At 41.8% G+C, this 20191-nt stretch overlaps 1 protein-coding gene across 1 annotated transcript in view; it reads left to right on the top strand.

The window, feature by feature from the left end:
• ITGA9 (integrin subunit alpha 9) overlaps positions 1 to 18114 on the top strand; it is a 228183-nt gene extending 210069 nt beyond the window's left edge. The window contains exon 28 of the mRNA XM_081931017.1: positions 14787 to 18114. Coding sequence (XP_081787143.1) covers positions 14787 to 14885 — 99 coding nt within the window. The 3' untranslated portion in view covers positions 14886 to 18114. The remainder of the gene's footprint in view (positions 1 to 14786) is intronic.
• The last annotated feature ends 2077 nt before the right edge of the window (positions 18115 to 20191 follow it).

Below are 20191 nucleotides of genomic sequence, written 5' to 3'. Positions count from 1 at the left end.
AGTTCCCTGACAGGAGGGTAGGGAGGGTGAATCTCCAGAGCTGTCTGCCTGTCTCCTCCCCTTATTTATAATGGGGCTGGCCCCACCTTCCAGCAATGAAACTTAATACTGCGGCTGGGCGTGAACGTCTGAATAATACACTGAGAAGCAGGCCAGCCCCTTCTACTAGCAAGTTCCCTGGGAACTGTAGCACCGCACGCGATCCCGCAAAGGGCACCCACAATATATGATGTGAATGTTCATTTTGTGATTTCCTGGGATTGTTTTGTTTATTTATTTACGACATTTTTTTGTTACCCTGCTCTTCAGTCAGGAAAGTATCTCCGAGCAGTTTACAAAGAGCAAAAATAATACAAGGTTGCATTTTTTCCAAGTTATCCAACATCTTTTTAAAAATACTTATTTTTTTAAAGCAAACTTGTCCAAACTAAACAAATAAAAAGCTGGAGCCCCAAATCACAAAAAAATAAGTTTTTCATTGTTGTGGTATGTGTGTTTTTTAAAAGCTGCCACTTAGCAGCTTTCTAACTTCCTCATAACTTTTTATGAGCTGCAGTTTGTTTCATAGTTGATAAATCCTGATATGTTCACCTCAAAATACTCCTCACCCCCTTTACCATGACATGATATTTGAAACACAATACTAGCATATTTCAAATGTAGCTTTTATTTTTTATTTTTGGCAGATCTTTTGGATAAATATAATAGTTTAGTTTCTGACCCAGCATTTGTATGTTTCATTTCTTTTCCGAGTGACGTTTAAATGTGGTCATCTTCTCCAAATGAGTTCAGGTTATAATCACAAGCTTTATTCTGCATACTCAGAACTGTGTATCACAGTGAGGAAATCAATTGGAATAGGCAGAAGACTACTCTGGTGTAAGTGAGTACAGGATGACTTCTTGTGAACTGTCAAAATCACTCCACACACATGAAGGAATGATAGCAGATTATTATTATTTTAAAAGTCTCTGTACTGCCTATTTCTCCAAATAGGTTTGAGGAGACTAGCAACCCACCACTACAGGCACACAACAGCTCTAGGGGGCTGATGTGTCTTTGGCCCCCTCAATATTTGTTAGAAAGGGGCTGGGCCCACTCAGTGTTGAGGGGGGCTAGTGTCACACACATTGTAGCTTCAGTGGCCAGTTCCTCCAGAGCACTTGACCTCCTCCAGACAAAGTGACAGGCCCCCTCGATTTTTAGGGCAACCTGGATCCTCTGCACCCCAACACACATTCAAATTAATAAGTTAATAGTATCTATTTAACATCTAGAACTGAGCCAGCAAAAATTACACAACTGATCAAAGACTGTTTTAAGAAGCCAGGTCTTCACCAACCACCGGGAGCAATAGAGTAATGGGGCCTGGCAGAACTTGCTTGGCAAGGCCTTGCCAACTGACCCAAGTTGATACCAACTTTGCCTCCTGAGGTCAAGGGATTTGAAGCAGAACCTCAGATGATGAACTTTGTGGGACAATTGGATGGAAACTCCCATCTGCTTCCTTCATGTTTAGATTCGGCAAGCTGTATGAACTTGTACAGCTGAAGTTTATTACGTTAAGCCGGCTCTTTAAAAACATGCTTAATACTTGCCACTTCCTCTTTCAAGAAAATGTGACTTCACAGTCAATACTCCTGATATCCATTACGTGTATCCATGGGGAGGATGGGCTTATGAAATTTGCAGTCACCATGAAGTCATGCAGTGAATGACTGGTTGGTAATTGGAGTGTGACTTTGCTGAGCTCTCCAGAACAGGGCATCTTCCAATATCTTCTAGTCCAGGAGTCAGTAGATTTTTTCAGCAGGGGTCCGGTCCACTGTCCCTCAGACCTTGTGGGGAGCCAGACTATACTTTGGGGGAAAATATGAATGAATTCCAATGCCCCACACATAACCCAGAGATGCATTTTAAATAAAAGCACACATTCTGCTCATGTAAAAACACCAGGCAGGCCCCACAAATAACCCAGAGATGCATTTTAAATAAAAGGACACATTCTACTACAGTGGTGCCTGGCAAGACGAAAAGAATCCGTTCCGCGAGTCTCTTCCCCTTGCGGTTTTTTCGTCTTGCAAAGCAAGCCCATTAGCGGCTTAGCGGTGGATTAGCGGCTTAGCGGATCAGCTAATAAGCGGCTTAGCGGCTTGGGAAAAGGGGGGGGGGAGAAAAAAACCCTGCAGGACCTCGCAAGACATTTTCATCTTGCGAAGCAAGCCCATAGGAAATTCGTTTTGTGAAGCACCTCCAAAACGGAAAACCCTTTCGTCTAGCAGGTTTTCCGTCTTGCGAGGCATTCGTCTTGCCGGGCACCACTGTAATGTAAAAACACACTGATTCCCGGACCGTACACGGGCCGGATTTAGAAGGTGATTGGGCCGGATCTGGAACAGCCCATGTTCTAGTCCAAAGCCTGTTCCAAGCAGGCATGGACTTTCCATCCTTTTGCTGAGATGTGCACATGTACAAGGTATAAAGCTACATGAGTTAAGTGCAAAGGCCCAGTGGGTTCAGGCAGCTGCATCACTTGTTCAGCTTTGGCTAGCTCACAGCTGAACGCGTGAACAGACTCCATTGAAATGCATTATTTTGTTTTGTTTTTTATTAAGATTTTATAAACAGACAAAAGTTACAAAATAAAGAATAAAAAAATAAGAAATAGAAAAAATACAAAAATACAAATGAAAAATACAAAATACATAAAAAGTAAATGATAAGTAAAAAAGCACAATTAAAAACAAATCAATCTTTTCATGTCTTAAGTTTCGTTTTCATATTTTCCTGGCCTCCTCACACCTCCCTTTTTTGTATTCCAGTTTACATAGTTAATTCAGCAAATCCTTACCCTATTTGTTTTTATCTTAATTATATATCTTAACATATTGAACTTCATATTTTCATCTAATTATCAATCCTTTTTTACATATTCTTTTAACTTTGTTACTAAAGCCATCTCATTTCAATCCTACAACCTTTTAACATTCATTAATTTTACAGTGTTTCTGCAAATAGTCTTTAAATTTCTTCCAATCTTCTTCCACCAACTCTTCTCCCTGGTCTTGGATTCTGCCAGTCATTTCCGCCAATTCCATATAGTCTATCACTTTCGTCTGCCATTCTTCCAAGGTGGGTTGAAATGCATTATTTTGGGGGTGACAAATCTGTTGTCATTCATTGGATGAACCTGCATGTATGAACAAATCCAAAGAGAAGTCCTTTTGCACTCCAGGCAGTGTGAGACTTGGTGCTGAAGGAAAGGAGAAAACTGCGCTAAGCCTCAGTTTTTGTAAACCCATGAAGGTCTGAGCTTATGGTCCATGTAGGAAAAGGCTGTGCAAATTTCATCTACCATGCCCAGGGCATAGGAAGTTACTCACAAATGAGCTAGTAGGAGCATTGACAGTTCTACTGTATGCACAAACACTGTGACAGATTTGGTAGAGAAACGAGGTGGATTATGCACAGTTGCCACTTCATAGAAATAGGAACTTGGTCAAGCCTTTCCTTCTTCTTCACTATATTTCCATTTGTCCTTCACAAGTAATTGCACTTTGTTGGTGGTCTGGGTATATGCTTGCAAAGGCAACACATCGTCTGCAATCATGTGGGTAAACAGTCTATCTGATTTTAAAGTTTGTCCAATGGGGACACTGAATACATCAAAAACCAGTTACACAGTCTAGCTTTTATCTTGGCACCAGATAAACATATTTAATCCACTGGCAAGCAAAAAGTCCTTTTGTGGTGCAGCAGACCTTTCAAAATATCCAGTATTCTTAAGAACCCAAGCCAAGACACACTATATATGCCAACTTTAAAATTGCAAATAAGCGCATATGATTATAAAATTCTCAGACATATAAACTTAAAAGAGCAGATACATTTTAAAAATAAACAACTGTTCCATAGGTCCATCGTTCTGAGAACTGGGAGGTATTAATTCCTTGATATGCATTTACCCCTGGTTGAACCAAGCAGAGAACAATTGTTTATGCTAGTAATTATGGAAAAGATACAATTTTCTGTCAAATATTCTGTATTTTTGGCAGACAAAATGAACCATTTGCATTACTCTTTTATTGAGCTCAGTGATACTAGTTAAACTTTAGCCTAAATATAGAGTTTTTAAAGCAGTGCCAGAAATTTTGTAATATTTTTTTGTATCCTTTTGTAGGAAAAAAAAGAGTAGCACATTTAATAAATCATTTGCCTGACAGTGATACAGCATTTAGCTACTACCGTGTTCCTGCTGGGTTTTGCGAAATATGAATGTACTTACGTTGTTGTTCAACTATATTTTGCTCTTCTCAGTTCTGAAGAGTAAAAATTGGGCAAAACACTTCCTGGGGTTTATCACCTTCATTATAAAGGCAGGATTTTGTCAACTAATAGTTAACTCCCACTGATCTCAGTAATCATGTTAATCATGTCCGTATGATCTCCCATTAATCTCAATGATAATTTGAAATGGCTTTGTGCGAGTCATGCCTGATATCCAGAAAAAATATTAAAATATAAAACTTTCAGTGTTAACACATTTTTGTTAATACAGATTCATACATATGGCCTAAAAAGATTATCTAAACTCATTCATTTTAAATGGAATTGATGAAGAAAGCAATATGATCTGAAAGTCATAACTTTCAAACTATGGCTGTGTTTGAAGGCTCATCTGTGGCCTTGTAAACCATGGTTTATAATGCTGTGGATGAGCACCATGGCTGTACATTCCTCCCTCCCTCCTTCCTTCCTCCCTCCTGTCACATGATCAAGTCTGAGCTTCTTGTCCTGGTTTGTTAACTGACATAAAGCCAGTTTCCCAGTTTGGATGTAATCGGGAACTCAAGCTTAACACATGTCAAGATTTCTGTACCAAAGCTAGTGGCAGCAGGGCAGGGTTGGAGTGTGCAGCCATAACTCATCCATGGTTTCACAAACCATGGTTTATTAAAATGCAGATGACTGTCCAAATGTTTAATATTAAGAGAAACAGATTTTTTTAAAAAATAGTTCATCTTTATTCTGTTTGTATGAAGGACTGCTCCTTCCCATTCCCTGTACTCTCTTGACATAGATAAAGAGTGTTAGGTGAATGGGAGAAGGGGGCATGTTTTATTTTTGTGCAGTTGTTGTAGTTAATATGGGCTGAATAGAGAGTGTGCACATGCGGCAGTGATTGTGCACATTCCCACGGCATAGGGAATGTGCACAAAGGGACATAGATAGGAAATATTGTCAGGTCAACATGCATAGGTTCCAACCTTAACTAAGGACTCTTTCCAATGCTGCAGTTATACTCATCCAACAGACTTCCTTCCATGCAGTGGCACTTCCTTTTCCTCTCCTGTCCCTCCCAGCACACCTTGCACCCTAAAAATCAGCTCCAGAGGAGTGAGTAGAGTTTTTTGGTTTTTTTGTAGGTATAAGCAGAGCAGAAGAAACAGAAGTCCTGTTGCACCAACAGAACTCTGCTTCAGCTGCATTGAATACAACCCTATAATCCCAACATGTAGAAATATGACAATCATAGGAAATGGAAGGGTCTTCAGAAGTATCTGTAACTACTGAAATTTCAGTAAATAAGTCCAAGAAAGTGGAAGTATTCACCTTGTTGGCATATAAGTATTTCACCAGTTTAATCTTCTTGGTCATCCTCTGGATCTGTGAATGGAAAGGATATTTTCCCCTGTACAGTGCCTTCCCTTTAACTTTTCCTGAGCTGTTTCTTTTGCCAGTTCAATGGATATTTAAGCCTTTCGTTGCCTGTTCATGTTGTGGTGATTAATTGCTGTTTAGTCCCAGCCGCCTATTTTGAGACATCTATTTTTGTAAGGAAGGGAGAGAGAGATTTCAAAGACTAAAATCTGCATTTTAGTTATTGCATTATTTTCCGCCTTTAAAATGCCTGCAAATTAATTCCCAACTTGCCTTTAGTTACGCTTCAAACAGAAATGCAATTTTTACCACCTCTAAAAAGTTATATTTAAAGAATGCAGTAGATGGCAGTGTAACTATACTGGATGATGTTGATTTTGCTTAGCTAAAGGATCTGGGAATTGACTTTTGCATTCAAACTTTGCATTAGTGCCATTTCTGCTGGGACTCAGTTAGATTGTAGTACTATGTGGCAACAATGTTCAGTTCTGCTTTTCAATTTTCACTGGGAACCATGGGAAGTTGTTAGCAGAAATTGTCAGGTGCCTTTTGCTGCTTCCATGGAGCATGGAAAGTGACCATAATGCTACGTTGAAGCCAGAGGACAGATTTTCCCTTGGCTTTATTTCTGTACAACACAAAGCATAGCATGGTATTAGGGATGGAGCGCCTAATTGTATGCACAGTCATATGCAAACATATGTATCTTCTACACACACATAAGGACATTCAGTTCACTAAGAGACCCAACAAAGTTTGAGTTATCAACTGCATCTGATAATCAGGTTAAAGGTACTATGAGTAGTATAAAGTAAAGGTAAAGGTACCCCTGCCCGTACGGGCCAGTCTTGACAGACTCTGGGATTGTGCGCCCATCTCACTTAAGAGGCCGGGGGCCAGCGCTGTCCGGAGACACTTCCGGGTCACGTGGCCAGCGTGACATCGCTGCTCTGGTGAGCCAGAGCCGCACACGGAAACGCCGTTTACCTTCCCGCTGGTAAGCGGTCCCTATTTATCTACTTGCACTTTGACGTGCTTTCGAACTGCTAGGTTGGCAGGCGCTGGGACCGAGCAACGGGAGCGCACCCCGCCGCAGGGATTCGAACCGCCGACCTTTCGATCGGCAAGTCCTAGGCGCTGAGGCTTTAACCCACAGCGCCACCTGCGTCCCTAGGATGAGTAGTATATATGAGATTATAACTGATTTAGAATCATTAGGACACAATGGTTGGGTAGAATGGAAACGAGATATGTTGATGACAATTTCAGAGGGAAAACATGTCTAGATTTGGAAGAATGTCTCATGTTCTACTGTATGTATGAATTTTAAAGAGGAGTTGTGAATGACAAAAAAGCTTATAGCACCGACTGGATTAAATTACAGTAATTTAAAAGGGCAGGCTTGGAAGTGATTGGTGATAATCAAACCATCGATGGCCTTTTAAACTTTGTGTGGTGGTGGTGGTGGTGGTTATGTTTATTTTTACTATGTTATATATTTTTGTGTTTTGATATTGTAAACTGCCCTGTGGTCCTTGGATGAAGGGTGGTATAGAAATGTAAATAATAATAATAATAATAATAATAATAATAATAATAATAATAATAATAATAATAGAAAGTTAAAAAATAGCTGTAGTGGTGAAAACTAGTTAAAATGTATTGTTATAGTACTGCAACATTTTTGTAACATTGAAGAATGCTTTTTGCTTCATTTTGTTGCACACGTCTAATATTTGAATAAAAGAAAAATGAATAGGAAATATCATAAAAGGTAGCAGTAGGGGAAAAAAGATCAGTGCAGAAAAATATGACATTGTGATTTTCAGAAAATTCTATCCCATAATGCTCATTTTCAGGTTATAATGCTCATTTTCCTGGAAGTGAGTCCAAATCTCTTCCCCCCTGCCCCGCCCATCCTGTTGATTTCTTTTTTATTAATAATTTTTTATTTGCAAATTTTATTTTGATTTCCCCCTGCGTATTTCTTGACATTGATTGGTGGTTCAGAGGCAACTAATACTCATTATTTTCCTTTCATAGAGCAGTAATCTGCAGATGGAAAGAATTATCCAGAATAAAGCAACAGGTTTTTGAACCGTTGCCAAACACTTAACACAGATTGCATGTTGTGAATATGGGAGTAGTGACTTTTTGTACAATCAAGCTAATTGCATCAAATGGGGGATATTCAGAAATAGTGCACTTTTTGCAATGACAAGGCTGACCATCACTTTCACCTGGAACAAAAATAAGCACAGGAAAATTGTCCAGTGCTTAGACAGGGAGAAAGTATAACAACTAATGACTGCAAACTCATAAATGAAGAGAAAGTGTAAACACTAACAAGCTGTGCTAAGACTGAGTTAGAGAGGTATGTACTTCCAAGCCAGGAAGCAGTTAGAATACCTGTAAGGCAGTACTTTGAAACAGTGAATGGTGTCTGTCTGTTCTGGAATGTGAGCTAAAATGCAACCCATTTTGTAATAGATGCTCTTACTTTTGCAATTAAACATCCCAATTGTACAGTGTTGATTACTGGTGAAATGGAAATTTCTCTAGAAATATTTAATAGATGCTTGGTGAGATACACACACACTTTTTGGCGGCAGGGGAACAAACAGCCAAAAAAGCAGTCTTTGTTCTTGCTGTTGATCTGCTGCTTTTTCTCCCCAAAATTGCTTTCCCTTTATCTTTCCCCCCAAAAACATTGTATTATTTATAATCTCCATATTGATCTCTTTGTTTTTTTATGCTCACCCGAAACAACAGAATATATTGAATATATTCAACGCTAATAGGATCAATGCTGGCCCCTTGCCCCATGTTTAGTCATCTCAGGTGGGACCAGTCATTTTTGATTAATCAGAAAAGCTTCGGGGGAAAGACATTGCCTTCCCACTGGGCCATTCTCAAGGAAGGACTCTGCTGTATCTTATTGCAGGCTTCTTGTGGGCTTCTTTTCGAAATTCTTCTTTTTCAGGCCCTCTTCTGACCTGTATTTGTCAGTTAAGTGCCCCCTCCCCTCCAAACGTTAAAAAGTTCACAGAGATCACAAAAAGCCTTGAGGAATGTTCCACCCCCGAAACCTACAAAAATAAGCTAGGCCCACACCTAAAACAAGATACACCCCACAAATAGTTTATGCCACCCAAATTACCATTGGAGAAGAGAGACCCTTTCTGAACCATCATTAATTAATCAGCCTTGATCGTCTTATCTTTTACTGATTCGAGCCCTTTTCAGATGTTATATGAACAAGGAGCAGAAGGTTAAGGAATCCACAAGCCCAGATCTCTATACATTAATTATATTGTTTTCTCCTGCTCTGGAGGGTAGGACTCGAACCAAAGGCTTCAAGTTAAAAGAACTATGCTATCAAGATTCTTGCTTTGTCTTGGGCTGTGCAATTTTTCATTAACTTTCGGAATCCTCATGTTGTGAATGGATCACAGGACAAATATTGGAGCTGTCCCTTAATATTGCGTGTTAGTTGTAAATGGTAAAGTGCACATGCTCACTTAAATTTTTTTTGTTTTAATTAAATGCATATATGAGAGTGCCTTATCTCTGCTGATCTCCCTCTTTTCTGGCCCGGTTTCAGAGCACTTAACAGAGATTACAGCAAAGTCAACAGCAGCAGAGATTGCAGCAAATCTTTGGTTTCCTAGCAGGATCACCTGTAGATTCTCGGTTTCATGCTTCATTAATATTTATTAACTTTTCCAACTCATTTTAATGCTTGTGGGAAGCCCTGTGCACATATTCTTGATCCAGTTGTGAAATAAGACAAGCGCCTGAAATTGTTGCAACAAACTTTTAAAGATAATTCCTGAAGCAGATGTTTCGCAAGCCGACATTTTTTTATTAAAAGAACAGTAGGAAATAGTCTGCTCTTGCTTGTTTGGCCCTGGAGGAAATTAAAATGCATTTCTGTAATTTTGATCGTAACTTCTACAAGTGTAGATTTTAATGTTCAAAGTATGCGGTTTGCTTGAAGAATAGGCACCTTTAGGGCTCTGCAAGCAGTTTTAAAGGACAATAAATCAAATGCCTTTGCATATTTTAGGAACGCAAGTAATGTGGCAATTGTGTTATTCAATAGTTGAAGTGTTTCAGTACTTTGAAAAGTAACTATGTAATAACGATATTCCCAATATGCACAGTCTTGCAATCCTGTACACGCTTACCTGGGAGTAGGGAGGTAAGAAGGCATTGTTTTCCGTTCTGCTTTGTACCCATCATATGCAGCCCTGTTTCTCTTCTCCTGCAATTTCTCTTCTGCCCCAAACAGTGCTATTCATCCCTCTTGCAAGCTCACTTAGCTTAAGTAATTACCATATTTTTTGCTCTATAAGACTCACTTTTTCCCTCCTAAAAAGTAAGGGGAAATGTGTGTGCGTCTTATGGAGCGAATGCAGGCTGCGCAGCTATCCCAGAAGCCAGAACAGCAAGAGGGATCACTGCTTTCACTGCGCAGCGATCCCTCTTGCTGTTCTAGCTTTGAGATTCAGAATATTTTTTTTCTTGTTTTCCTCCTCCAAAAATTAGGTGCGTCTTGTGGTCTGGTGCGTCTTATAGAGCGAAAAATACGCACTTTAGGCGGGAAACCCTGGGTTGAGCTTGCAACAGGGATGAATAGCACTGTTTGGGGCAGAAGAGAAATTGCAGGAGAAGAGAAACAGGGCTGCATATGATGGGTACAAAGCAGAACAGAAAACAATGCCTTCTTACATCCCTACTCCCAGGTAAGCGTGTACAGGATTGCAAGACTGTGCATATTGGGAATATCGTTATTACATAGTTACTTTTCAAAGTACTGAAACACTTCAACTATTGAATAACTCGGTGTGTGTGTACATTGACAGGTGTAATGTATAATTTGAGAACTGAGAGCAACAACAGCGAATACCAAATGCATTCACTGGATTGACTTCTGTTCCAGACATCAGACCAATGATTGAACATGGGCAGTCTCCACACTGTTTTGTTTTCATCAGAATTGTCTGACATCCCTACCTGGGACTAAGTCCCATTGTACTCAGTGGTGCTTACTCCTGAGTAGACTTATTTAACATGAATTGGCAGGTGGTGATCAGGATCAGGACATTTTACACCTTGAAGCAAACTTCAAAATGGTGTCCACACTGTTGCATGTTCAGAAGTCTGTAGCTAAAGGTGATGCCTAACTTTGCCTAATGGTAAGGTAAAGGGTAAAGGGACCCCTGACCATTAGGTCCAGTCGTGACCGACTCTGGGGTTGCGGCGCTCATCTCGCTTTATTGGCCGAGGGAGCCGGCGTACAGCATGTGGCCAGCATGACTAAGCCGCTTCTGGCGAACCAGAGCAGCACACGGAAATGGCGTTTACCTTCCCGCCGGAGAAGTACCTATTTATCTACTTGCACTTTGACGTGCTTTCAAACTGCTAGGATGGCAGGAGCAGGAACTGAGCAATGGGAGCTCACACCATCACGGGGATTTGAACCACAGACCTTCTGATCGGCAAGTCCTAGGCTCTGTGGTTTAACCCACAGTGCCACCCAAATGCCCAGCATCATATTAAAAAGAGCTGAAACAGGTCACAGACAAGGGAATTCTGGACTTTTGCTCAGTATTTAATTTGATACAAGATTTTCAGTTTCAAAGTCATGTTTCATAGAACCGTAGCTGGATCAAATCTAATGTACAAAGGCATTTTAAATATGCTCCATGTTGGGGAAGAGGGTAATAACATCTGACTGATGGAGGCAGGCGAAAACATCACACCCCGCAGGAGGGTGAGAGCAGGTTTAAAACAGTAGGAATAACATAAATGTTTAATTACAATGAACAAAATATTGACTTAATGATCGCAATGGCATGCTGCTATGTTTGAGTAATTACTCCTGAACGGTTACCCAAACCTCTTTATTGCAATCATTTTTGTTTATGGGAAGGACATAAAAATCCCAGTCAGGAAGAGAAGACTCAAAATGTTCACGCAAATCAAATTGTTTTAGTCAGGGGTGGGGACTTGTAAAACTACTGATTAATATTAAATGGCCAGCAAAAATGGCAACTCTGCAACTTCTTCATTGAACAGAAGGGTTTGAATTTCCCTTAAAGGCAGCAGATATGATTTCCCATTAGAAAGAGAAGGCACAAGAAATTGTGTTCTTATGTAGCTTCCATTGGGCAGGAGAAGTTTCTGGTGTTTGCCCTCACAAGCCTATGGTCATGGAAGTGTGCTTCCCTCCTGGACAGTTCACCCCAAATCACGTGTGAAGTATAAAACTTGTTAGCTATAGGGCAGGCTTCCCCAACCTTGGCCCTCCAGGTGTTTTGAGACTACAATTCCCATCATCCCTGACCGCTGGTCCTGCTAGCTAGGGTTCATGGAAGTTGGAGGCCAAAAGCATATGGAGGGCTGAAGTTGAGGAAACCTGCTACAGGGGATCATTAGATACAAGTAGTTTCAACATCACTCTTCTAAAATAAGTGCTCTTGAATTTTTTCCTAAAATGAAAATGGACATCATTTTGGAAGGTCCTGTTGAGGTGAAAGATCTGCAAGAATCTCTAAGGGAAGTGTAAAAAATAAATGAATCCTAATGTGAGTAGCAACATCTCCCCATTTCCCCCATACTCACTTTTAAGCATTGTTGCCAAATGTATCCTAAAACAAAATGTGAGGAGTCAGTGAGAATGTGGAAACATCATGAAGAACTTGAAAGGGAAGAATCTGTCAGATTAGCAACATTTCTCAGTGGTTTTTTAACCGTCTCCAAATGCAACTTCAGGGGAAATTTGGTTTGAACTGCTGACAAGAGAAGCCTCTGCTAATAGGAGTGCCTCTCAACTCAGGTTGATTTCTGGACTGAGCTGTGTGTGTGTGTGGAGAAACTCCTCTCGTTTCTATGCATTTGTTTCTCCAGAAGAAAGGTGGGCACAAGGTGGTGTATATTTTTTGCAGGACAAGGCATCGGACTTCCCATATCCCAACCCACATAAATAAGAGACCAATAAGACTGGGTTTTGGGTCAAAACAGGCCACAACTTTATTGAATACAGATGTAAGAGGTTTGGCTTGGGCATGGGGCAATCTAGACACTTCTGGCCCGCCTGCCGGAAGTGATGCAGAGTCAATCCAGGCGAGGGTTCCTAAGACTTACATCGAATAGGGTAACCCCCACAGGGACTGTTGTCTGGGGGAGTGCCTTCGGCCCTGACCCCCCTCGGCATGTGGACATGGCCACTCCCCCCGGATCCCTTTAACGGGATACCCCAGCGTTTGGAGGGGCAGGCGGAGACTACAACCTCCCCTTCATCCAAAACAAGGGTGACCCCCATAGCCACAGCAAAGTCATTGCCTATCAGTGTAAACTGAGGGTGGGTGGGATGGGGGGGGAAACCCAGCGCAGGAACAAGCAGGCTGTGTCCCAGGTGCTGGGCAGGGGGCGGATCTGAGGGAAGCCCACAATCGGTTCCATTGGCTCCGCCCCTGACTCCGCCCATGTCCTAGCCTGCATCCCCATTCGCCAATGCAGAGCGCAGGCTAAGATCCTGATAGGCCTATGCCCCCTCCATCTATCAGGAAGGGCACTGCCATTTGAATTCCACCATCGTGGCCCCAGTGAAGCCTGTTCCGTCCAGCAGCGCTGCTGCACCAAAAGGGGTGAGCGGACTTACCTCACCCAATTTATCCTCACAGCAACTCTGTAACGTACATTAGGTTGGGACATGGTACGATTCATGGCTGAGGGAGTTGTGTTTAGCAGCAACTTGGTGGACTTGTGCATTGTGGTGTAGGAGGTCAGCCTCTTGCTAACCAATTACTTGCTGGGCTAAGAACTCTGAGGATTAGCTGTAAGTACAGATCTTAATAATACAACTTGCTCACAGGGAAAGAAACAACAACTGTTCTTCTTGTTGCTGTACCAGCTATTGTCCTGATGCTACTGTTGTTGCCAACCCCCTCCGCCACTTTTCACGCTAGCAACCACAACCATCCATTATTCTTTTTTTTCTGAACACCACCACACATATGCAAACACAATGACCATATATATCTTATTTGCACATGCATGTGAAATTAAAAAGGCAATGAGCAGCAGTTTGGTCAGGGGTCCCTTTACCTTTAAAGTGCCCTGGACGGTTAGGTCCAGTGAAAGGCACCTATAGGGTGCTGTGCTCATCTCGCTTTTCAGGCCGAGGGAGCTGCCATTTGTCCACAGACAGCTTTCCGGGTCAGAGGTGGAAGGGGGAAGGGGGAAATAGATACTGTGGATCCCTCAGACCAAACACCAACCCAGATATCTGCTCCCATGCACATCTGTGCAAGGTATTGTACCATCCAATCCTCCCTCAAGTCCTATTCAAGTTACTGGAACACCAGTACAAAAAATTCATCTTAAGGATGTTACGGTAAAATCTGGGTGCGAGGCTGCTCTGTCACCCAGCTCATCGGACTAAGACCGCGGGTCCCTGTGGAGGAAAATGAGCTCAGCCGGAGACAGGAGCAAGCTGCAGAAGATCCAAGTTTATTGCACAACAGGTTCAAGGCGAGATTGAACAGCGAGAAAGGGGTGACATGAACTTTTGAAACTTCCCTCCATGCCCCAGAATACAGTGCAAAACACATCCCAGTTACATCATGAATACATTAAGAAGAGGTTGGGTTACACAGATTACATCATGAATACATTAAGAAGAGGTTGGGTTACACAGGATTAACAATTGGAGGAGGGAGGGGGAAATATGCAGAGCTGGAGATATGCGCAGATAAGCACATCCTGAGTACCGGTGACGAGAAGACAATGGTCCATGTACTGGCATTGCCTGGAGGAAAGGCTTGGCAGAGTGATTTGACAGGATTAGGGTCTTGACACCTTGCTTGAGGGATTATGGAGGACAGGGGAGGTGTCATGGAGTCCTAGAGAAATTGAGCAAATTGGCACGTTGATTTTCTATGATTTTTATAGATTTTAGTCCCTTTTGACATTGACAATTGGAAATAAATGGATATATTGTAGCGAAGAAGAAGGTGAAGAAGACATGCCCCCCCTTCCATATCAAGGACTTTGCAAATTGTGATGTGTGTGTATCAGAAATGCACTCTTCACGAAGTTTTCTTTTTCACTTGCAGATGGGCTTCTTTCGCAGAAAATACAAAGAGATCATTGAGGCTGAGAAGAACAGGCAAGAGAATGAAGACAGCTGGGACTGGGTACAGAAAAGTCAGTAAGCTTCTGGAGGGGAACCTTGAAAGCCCGTTCATGTGATACACACTCGCTACCCTATTGATCCTGCTCTTGTATCTTCCATATGTGGAAGAAGGAATCTTCTCCAGATTTTTCGGAGGCTCTGTTGACGCTGTTGTTCATCATCATCTTAAGCTAGGGAATGTATCCTGAGGCAACCACTGCAGGCATGTCAGGTGACTGGAGCAATTTGTACTTCCTGGAAGAGATGAACCTTGATAACTGAGCTGCAGTGCAGAACAATATTTATGAATCCAACACTTGTGGTATATACCCTCAGGGGAAGACTGTTGCCTAAAAAAAGTATTTTTTATAAATATAAGCTTTTTATACTGATTTTGACTTTTTATATATTTGTATCAATGTTTTATGTTTTCTATTGAATAGCTTTATATATATATATATAGTTCACTAACAGTGCAGTCTTGTACACGTCTACTTACAAGTAAGTCCCATGGAATTCAATGGGACTTCCCTCCAGGTAAGCGGGTATAGGACCGCAGCTTAAAGCACTGATATCCAGCTGAAGTCTTGGACATGCATATATCATCCATACTGTACATCTGAACTTCAGTGCAGAAGAGGCAAGCAGATGAAACGAGATGTACCCTACGGACGCAATCCACTAGCCTTGGTGATGTTGTATATAAAGCCTTCAGTGGCACTAAGCCAAAATCCTTTCATTAAAAAGGTGTGTGTGGGGAGGGAAGGAAAATATTTGCGTTGGGAGCTAAAGAACCATAAATGCTGCTCACATTGGATTTTGTGTGTGTGTGTGATTCTGCTTTTCAGGGATCTGTCTATAAAGTATGTCACATTCTGGTTTTGTTTTGAAAACACACCACCCTTTTAAATCTCCCTTCCCACTTGGATGCAGATATGTCACGCCATCCTTCCCTAGGAGACCCTTTTCTAAAATAAGAAGCAGCACTTTTACAATTTCCAGAACAACCCCTCAGCAGTGTTTTTAGGTAGGACTTGAGTGATACCATTTCTTTGCACTTCAAGCACGGCTTGGGTAGCGAGTGACACACCAAACTGAATACCGCTTGATTGACAGCCCCTCCTGGTTTTGCAGTCTCAGGCAGGCAGCACGGACAGGAGGCATCCTGAAACTTTGTTGACAGCTTCTGAGCTGTGCTTAGTATAAGAGGGTTGAATATGGAGCCTGCCTGATAAGTAAGGGCAGGATTCAGGTTGACAAATTCAGAAATTCCATTTGGAATAAAATAAGAAACTTTCTTCTTCTTCTTTTTTTTGCAAATTCCTTCCCTTAAATGGTTGGTCTATTATTATTTTTTTTAAATGTACCATCCTCTGTCTAGAACAAAGATGAAGGAAAATCAGAGGTCATGGGAAAAGAAGGCATGGGTTGTGGGATGTGAAGAAACTGTATTTAATGGCAGAGTATGGGGAAGGGCGAGGGACACGGGTGGTGCTGTGGGGTAAACCACAGAGCCTAGGACTTGCCGATCAGAAGGTTGGCGGTTCAAATCCCCACTAGTGGGTGAGCTCCCGTTGCTCAGTCCCTGCTCCTGCCAACCAAGCAGTTCGAAAGCACGTCAAAGTGCAAGTAGATAAATAGGTAGCACTCTGGCGGGAAGGTAAATGGCATTTCTGTGCGCTGCTCTGGTTCGCCAGAATGCTGGCCACATGACCTGGAAGCTGTACGCCGGCTCCCTTGGCCAATAAAGTGAGATGAGCGCCGCAACCCCAGAGTTGGCCATGACTGGACCTAATGGTCAGGGGTCCCTTTACTTTTATGGGAAAGGGCAGAGATGCTCAGTTGCGGAACATCTGTCCCGCATGCCTAAAATCCTAGGTTCAGTCCCTGGTATCTCCATGTAACTGTCAGGAGTGCCCCTGTCCGAAACTCTGGAGAGCTGCTTCTGTTCATTGAAGATTAGTCAGATGAGCCAATGGTCTGATTCCTATGTTCCTCAAATGGATGCTGCAACAGTACAATCCTGTACATGTCTACTCAGAACAGGGGCGGCTCATCCCATTTCACCACTTTAGGCAAAACGGGGAGGTGCTGTGCCCGTTCCACTGCCCCTCTGCCCAAACCTCACTTACCGGGGTTGCAGGGCGGCAGCTTCTGGCAAATCTCGCAAGAACTAGCGGACTTCTTGCGAGATCGCATGTAAGTTTCATGAGATCTTGCAAGGTCTTCCTGGAAGCTGCTGCTTCTCCTCCCTTCTCTTGCGGCAGAGATGGGCAGCTGCCTCAGTCGGCCTCATGCCTGGGCCAGCTCTGACCCAGACATCCCATGGAGTTCAATGGGGATTACTGCCAGCTGCCTGGTTCTAGGACTGCAGCCTAAATGATTGGGCTACATGTCTATCAAAATCACTTTGCTCCCCCATCTCGATGTGTGGCATGCTTTATAGATGGCAAACTATTCTTTGCAACCAAATGACAGGGACTGTCGCTCATTTCGGCTTCTATGTACCCTTGTTCGTAGGGCATATTGCACTGAAGAAAGCAGCAATGAATGTCTTCCTTTGGCTACCCTGACTTCACTGATATGTAGTCCTTTGTGAATGGGAAGGAACTGGGGAGTCAAGATCTTATAAATATAAACAAAAGAAACTCCCATTATCTAATGCCTGGTTATTTTATGATTGTTTATCTATCACTTTCCCTGTTGCCATCTATCTTTTGTTTTGTTCTTGTGACTGCTGTCCAAGGTCAGATCAGAAACCTATGCTTAGATAAAGAAATATTCCCATGGTTCAGCTGAGATTTATATTGAAAGTCCAGCAGTTTACACATTGGACCTCACTGGTTATCAGTAAGGTTTCGTTAGCAGAATTTGCTGCATGTCCCTCAATGTAAATAAGGCTAGATTAAGATTGGGCATACACTGGCAATAGAAATTTTCATCAGGTTTGTTGACAAATTACAATAGCAGGTAGTGGTGTTCAGCACCAGGAAACAGGTATTTATGTTTAGCGCATGAATTCGTCTCTCATAATGTTTAAAACAATCACACGTTACATTAAGATGGGATATGTATTAACTTCTGGTGCCTTTCTTGGTAAAACAAAAATCTGCTTTTTGATAATGATCCTTTAACATGTTTTCTTGCAGCTCCATCCTAATGGATTATAGCATGGTGAATTCTTAAGTGACTGTTGGGAATAGCTCAGTCCTCACTTTGGGGTTGTACTGTCTTAATGTCATTTGGGAATGAGATTGCCTGAAACAATATACACATATCTATACAGTGTAAATTTCAGAGTTTTATGGAATCTCGTGGAAGAGTAGGCCAGTTTTCAAGTAACTGCCATGACTTTCTGAATGCTTTGCTATGTTTGGCCGAGGTGGCACTACCAAACACATAAGGCTGACCATAGCTCATCTACCCCAGCAAGTTCTAGGAGTGACTTACCAAGAAGGCCGGTGGGGTTTTTTCCAAACCCTCCTACCTGAGTTTCTTGGGCTGGAGCTTGACAGCTGTGATCTTTTGAACCTGTGGCTTTTTCCATGCCAGGTATATTCTCCGCCTCTGAGGTCTGTACTATTTCACAATGGCACTTCCGAATTAGCTCTTCAGTTGAAACCTGCATCGGGTTTTACATAGCCAACCATGTAGTCGTGCGCATTCAGTTGGTTGCAGCTTCTTTGTACTGTCTGAAGGGAAATGCAGGCTGTGTCTGGCGACCTCTTTGGATGTTACAAAGAATGTGCAAATGGCTACGAGTTCAACTGTGGTACTTTTACAGTGTACCGCAAGGTGGCATCCTGGCCTTAGGACTCAGGAGCAAGACTAGCTTGAATGTGCTCTTTGCATATCAGTGGCCGTCATGCCTCTCATTCCACTTGTAAGAAGCATGTGGAATCCTTATTCCGCCCACAATTTTTTGCTCCAGAGCTTTGCCTGCTCTTTAAAGCTCAATCAGAGCAAACAGCAATCCACAGAAGACACAAATTGCTCCAATTCAGGTTTAATTCTTTGTATTGTTGCTAATTTCCACCAGCCCCAGCCGAGACTTTCAGTTTGTGAGCTTTCACTTTGTATCATCAATTATGCAGGCAAACATTGTGACATTATTAATAATAAGTTTAAAAAGACTAAGAGCACCTCCGGCATCCAGTTACACAGCGTCTCTTTGATGATTTGCATATACTAACAAACCATAGACATGAGGAGGAAATTAAAACCATGAGAGTTCCCAAAGAAAACTCACACAAAACCACAGATTTATTTGCCATTACAATATTTTTTTGTACAGTCTGATCTGAAGGTTTTCTCAATGATTGTAACATGAATTCCTGAGTACAGAACCAATATAGTTTTTAATGTGGAATAAACCATTGCTTCAAAATCAGCCTGCTATGGAAGGGCTTTGCTAAGCGACCCAGGAAGTAAAATAAGACTGCTTCACTATTGCAATTAAAAGACACAGCTATACAATACCACAGGCTGCCCCTTCTAAACACCAGCTGGTCTTGTTAATGGACAAATATTAATATTGACAAATTTAATTGGTATATTAAAGAATGGCCTTCAGTTGCACTATTACATGTAAGAATTAGATCAAATTTTATCCTGGTGGGATCCTACTGATTTGATTGTTTATGGGCCAGGAGAGGATTTGTTTCCACATATCTGCTTATTTTCACAAGCTGAGACACATGTTGAAATATCATTAATATTATTAGCCAATGTATCATAAAAAGTAACAATCAAGCACAGAAATGTTTGCATTCTGTTTTCTGCACTTTCTCTGCAAATCTTCAGAATTTCTCCCCAAAGGCCTAATTGAAACATAGACAATGTGCTGCCCTTCTGTGGCACCCAAAATTAGCTCCTTGAGCTGCCCACCTCACATTGCCTAATGTCGATAGCCAGGGATGATGGACTTTATAGTCCAAAATATCAACAGGGCACCAGGTTATTTCAGCACCCCTCCCTCAAAAACTAGAATTTGGCTGGATTATTTATATCTAAGGACGAAAAAACACATATCTTCAGCTATGTGGAGTTTATCTGTGATCTGTTGGCTTTTGGTTTGTGTTTACAAATGGCTGCAATCTAATGCAGAAAACTGATATTTTCTTTTATTTCCTCTTTTATTGTGCAGGGCAGAAAGGTGTGTGTGTGTGTGTAAAATACGTGTAGGGTAGCCACTTATGCATTGCCAAAAATGAGCATAGAAGAAGACACAGATGTTCATATATATGCATGCACAGAGAAAGAGAGTGTGTGCAAATTTAGAAATTATTACAGTAACTCAAATAGAAATACATCTCACCATAGCAAGGAAGATTGTGACAGGTGACC

This window comes from Podarcis melisellensis, assembly GCF_964234715.1.
Source record: "Podarcis melisellensis genome assembly, chromosome: 12".
Lineage (NCBI taxonomy): Eukaryota > Metazoa > Chordata > Lepidosauria > Squamata > Lacertidae > Podarcis > Podarcis melisellensis.
The sequence above is the reverse complement of the archived record's forward strand: the minus strand, read 5'-3'. Positions and strand labels throughout refer to the sequence as shown.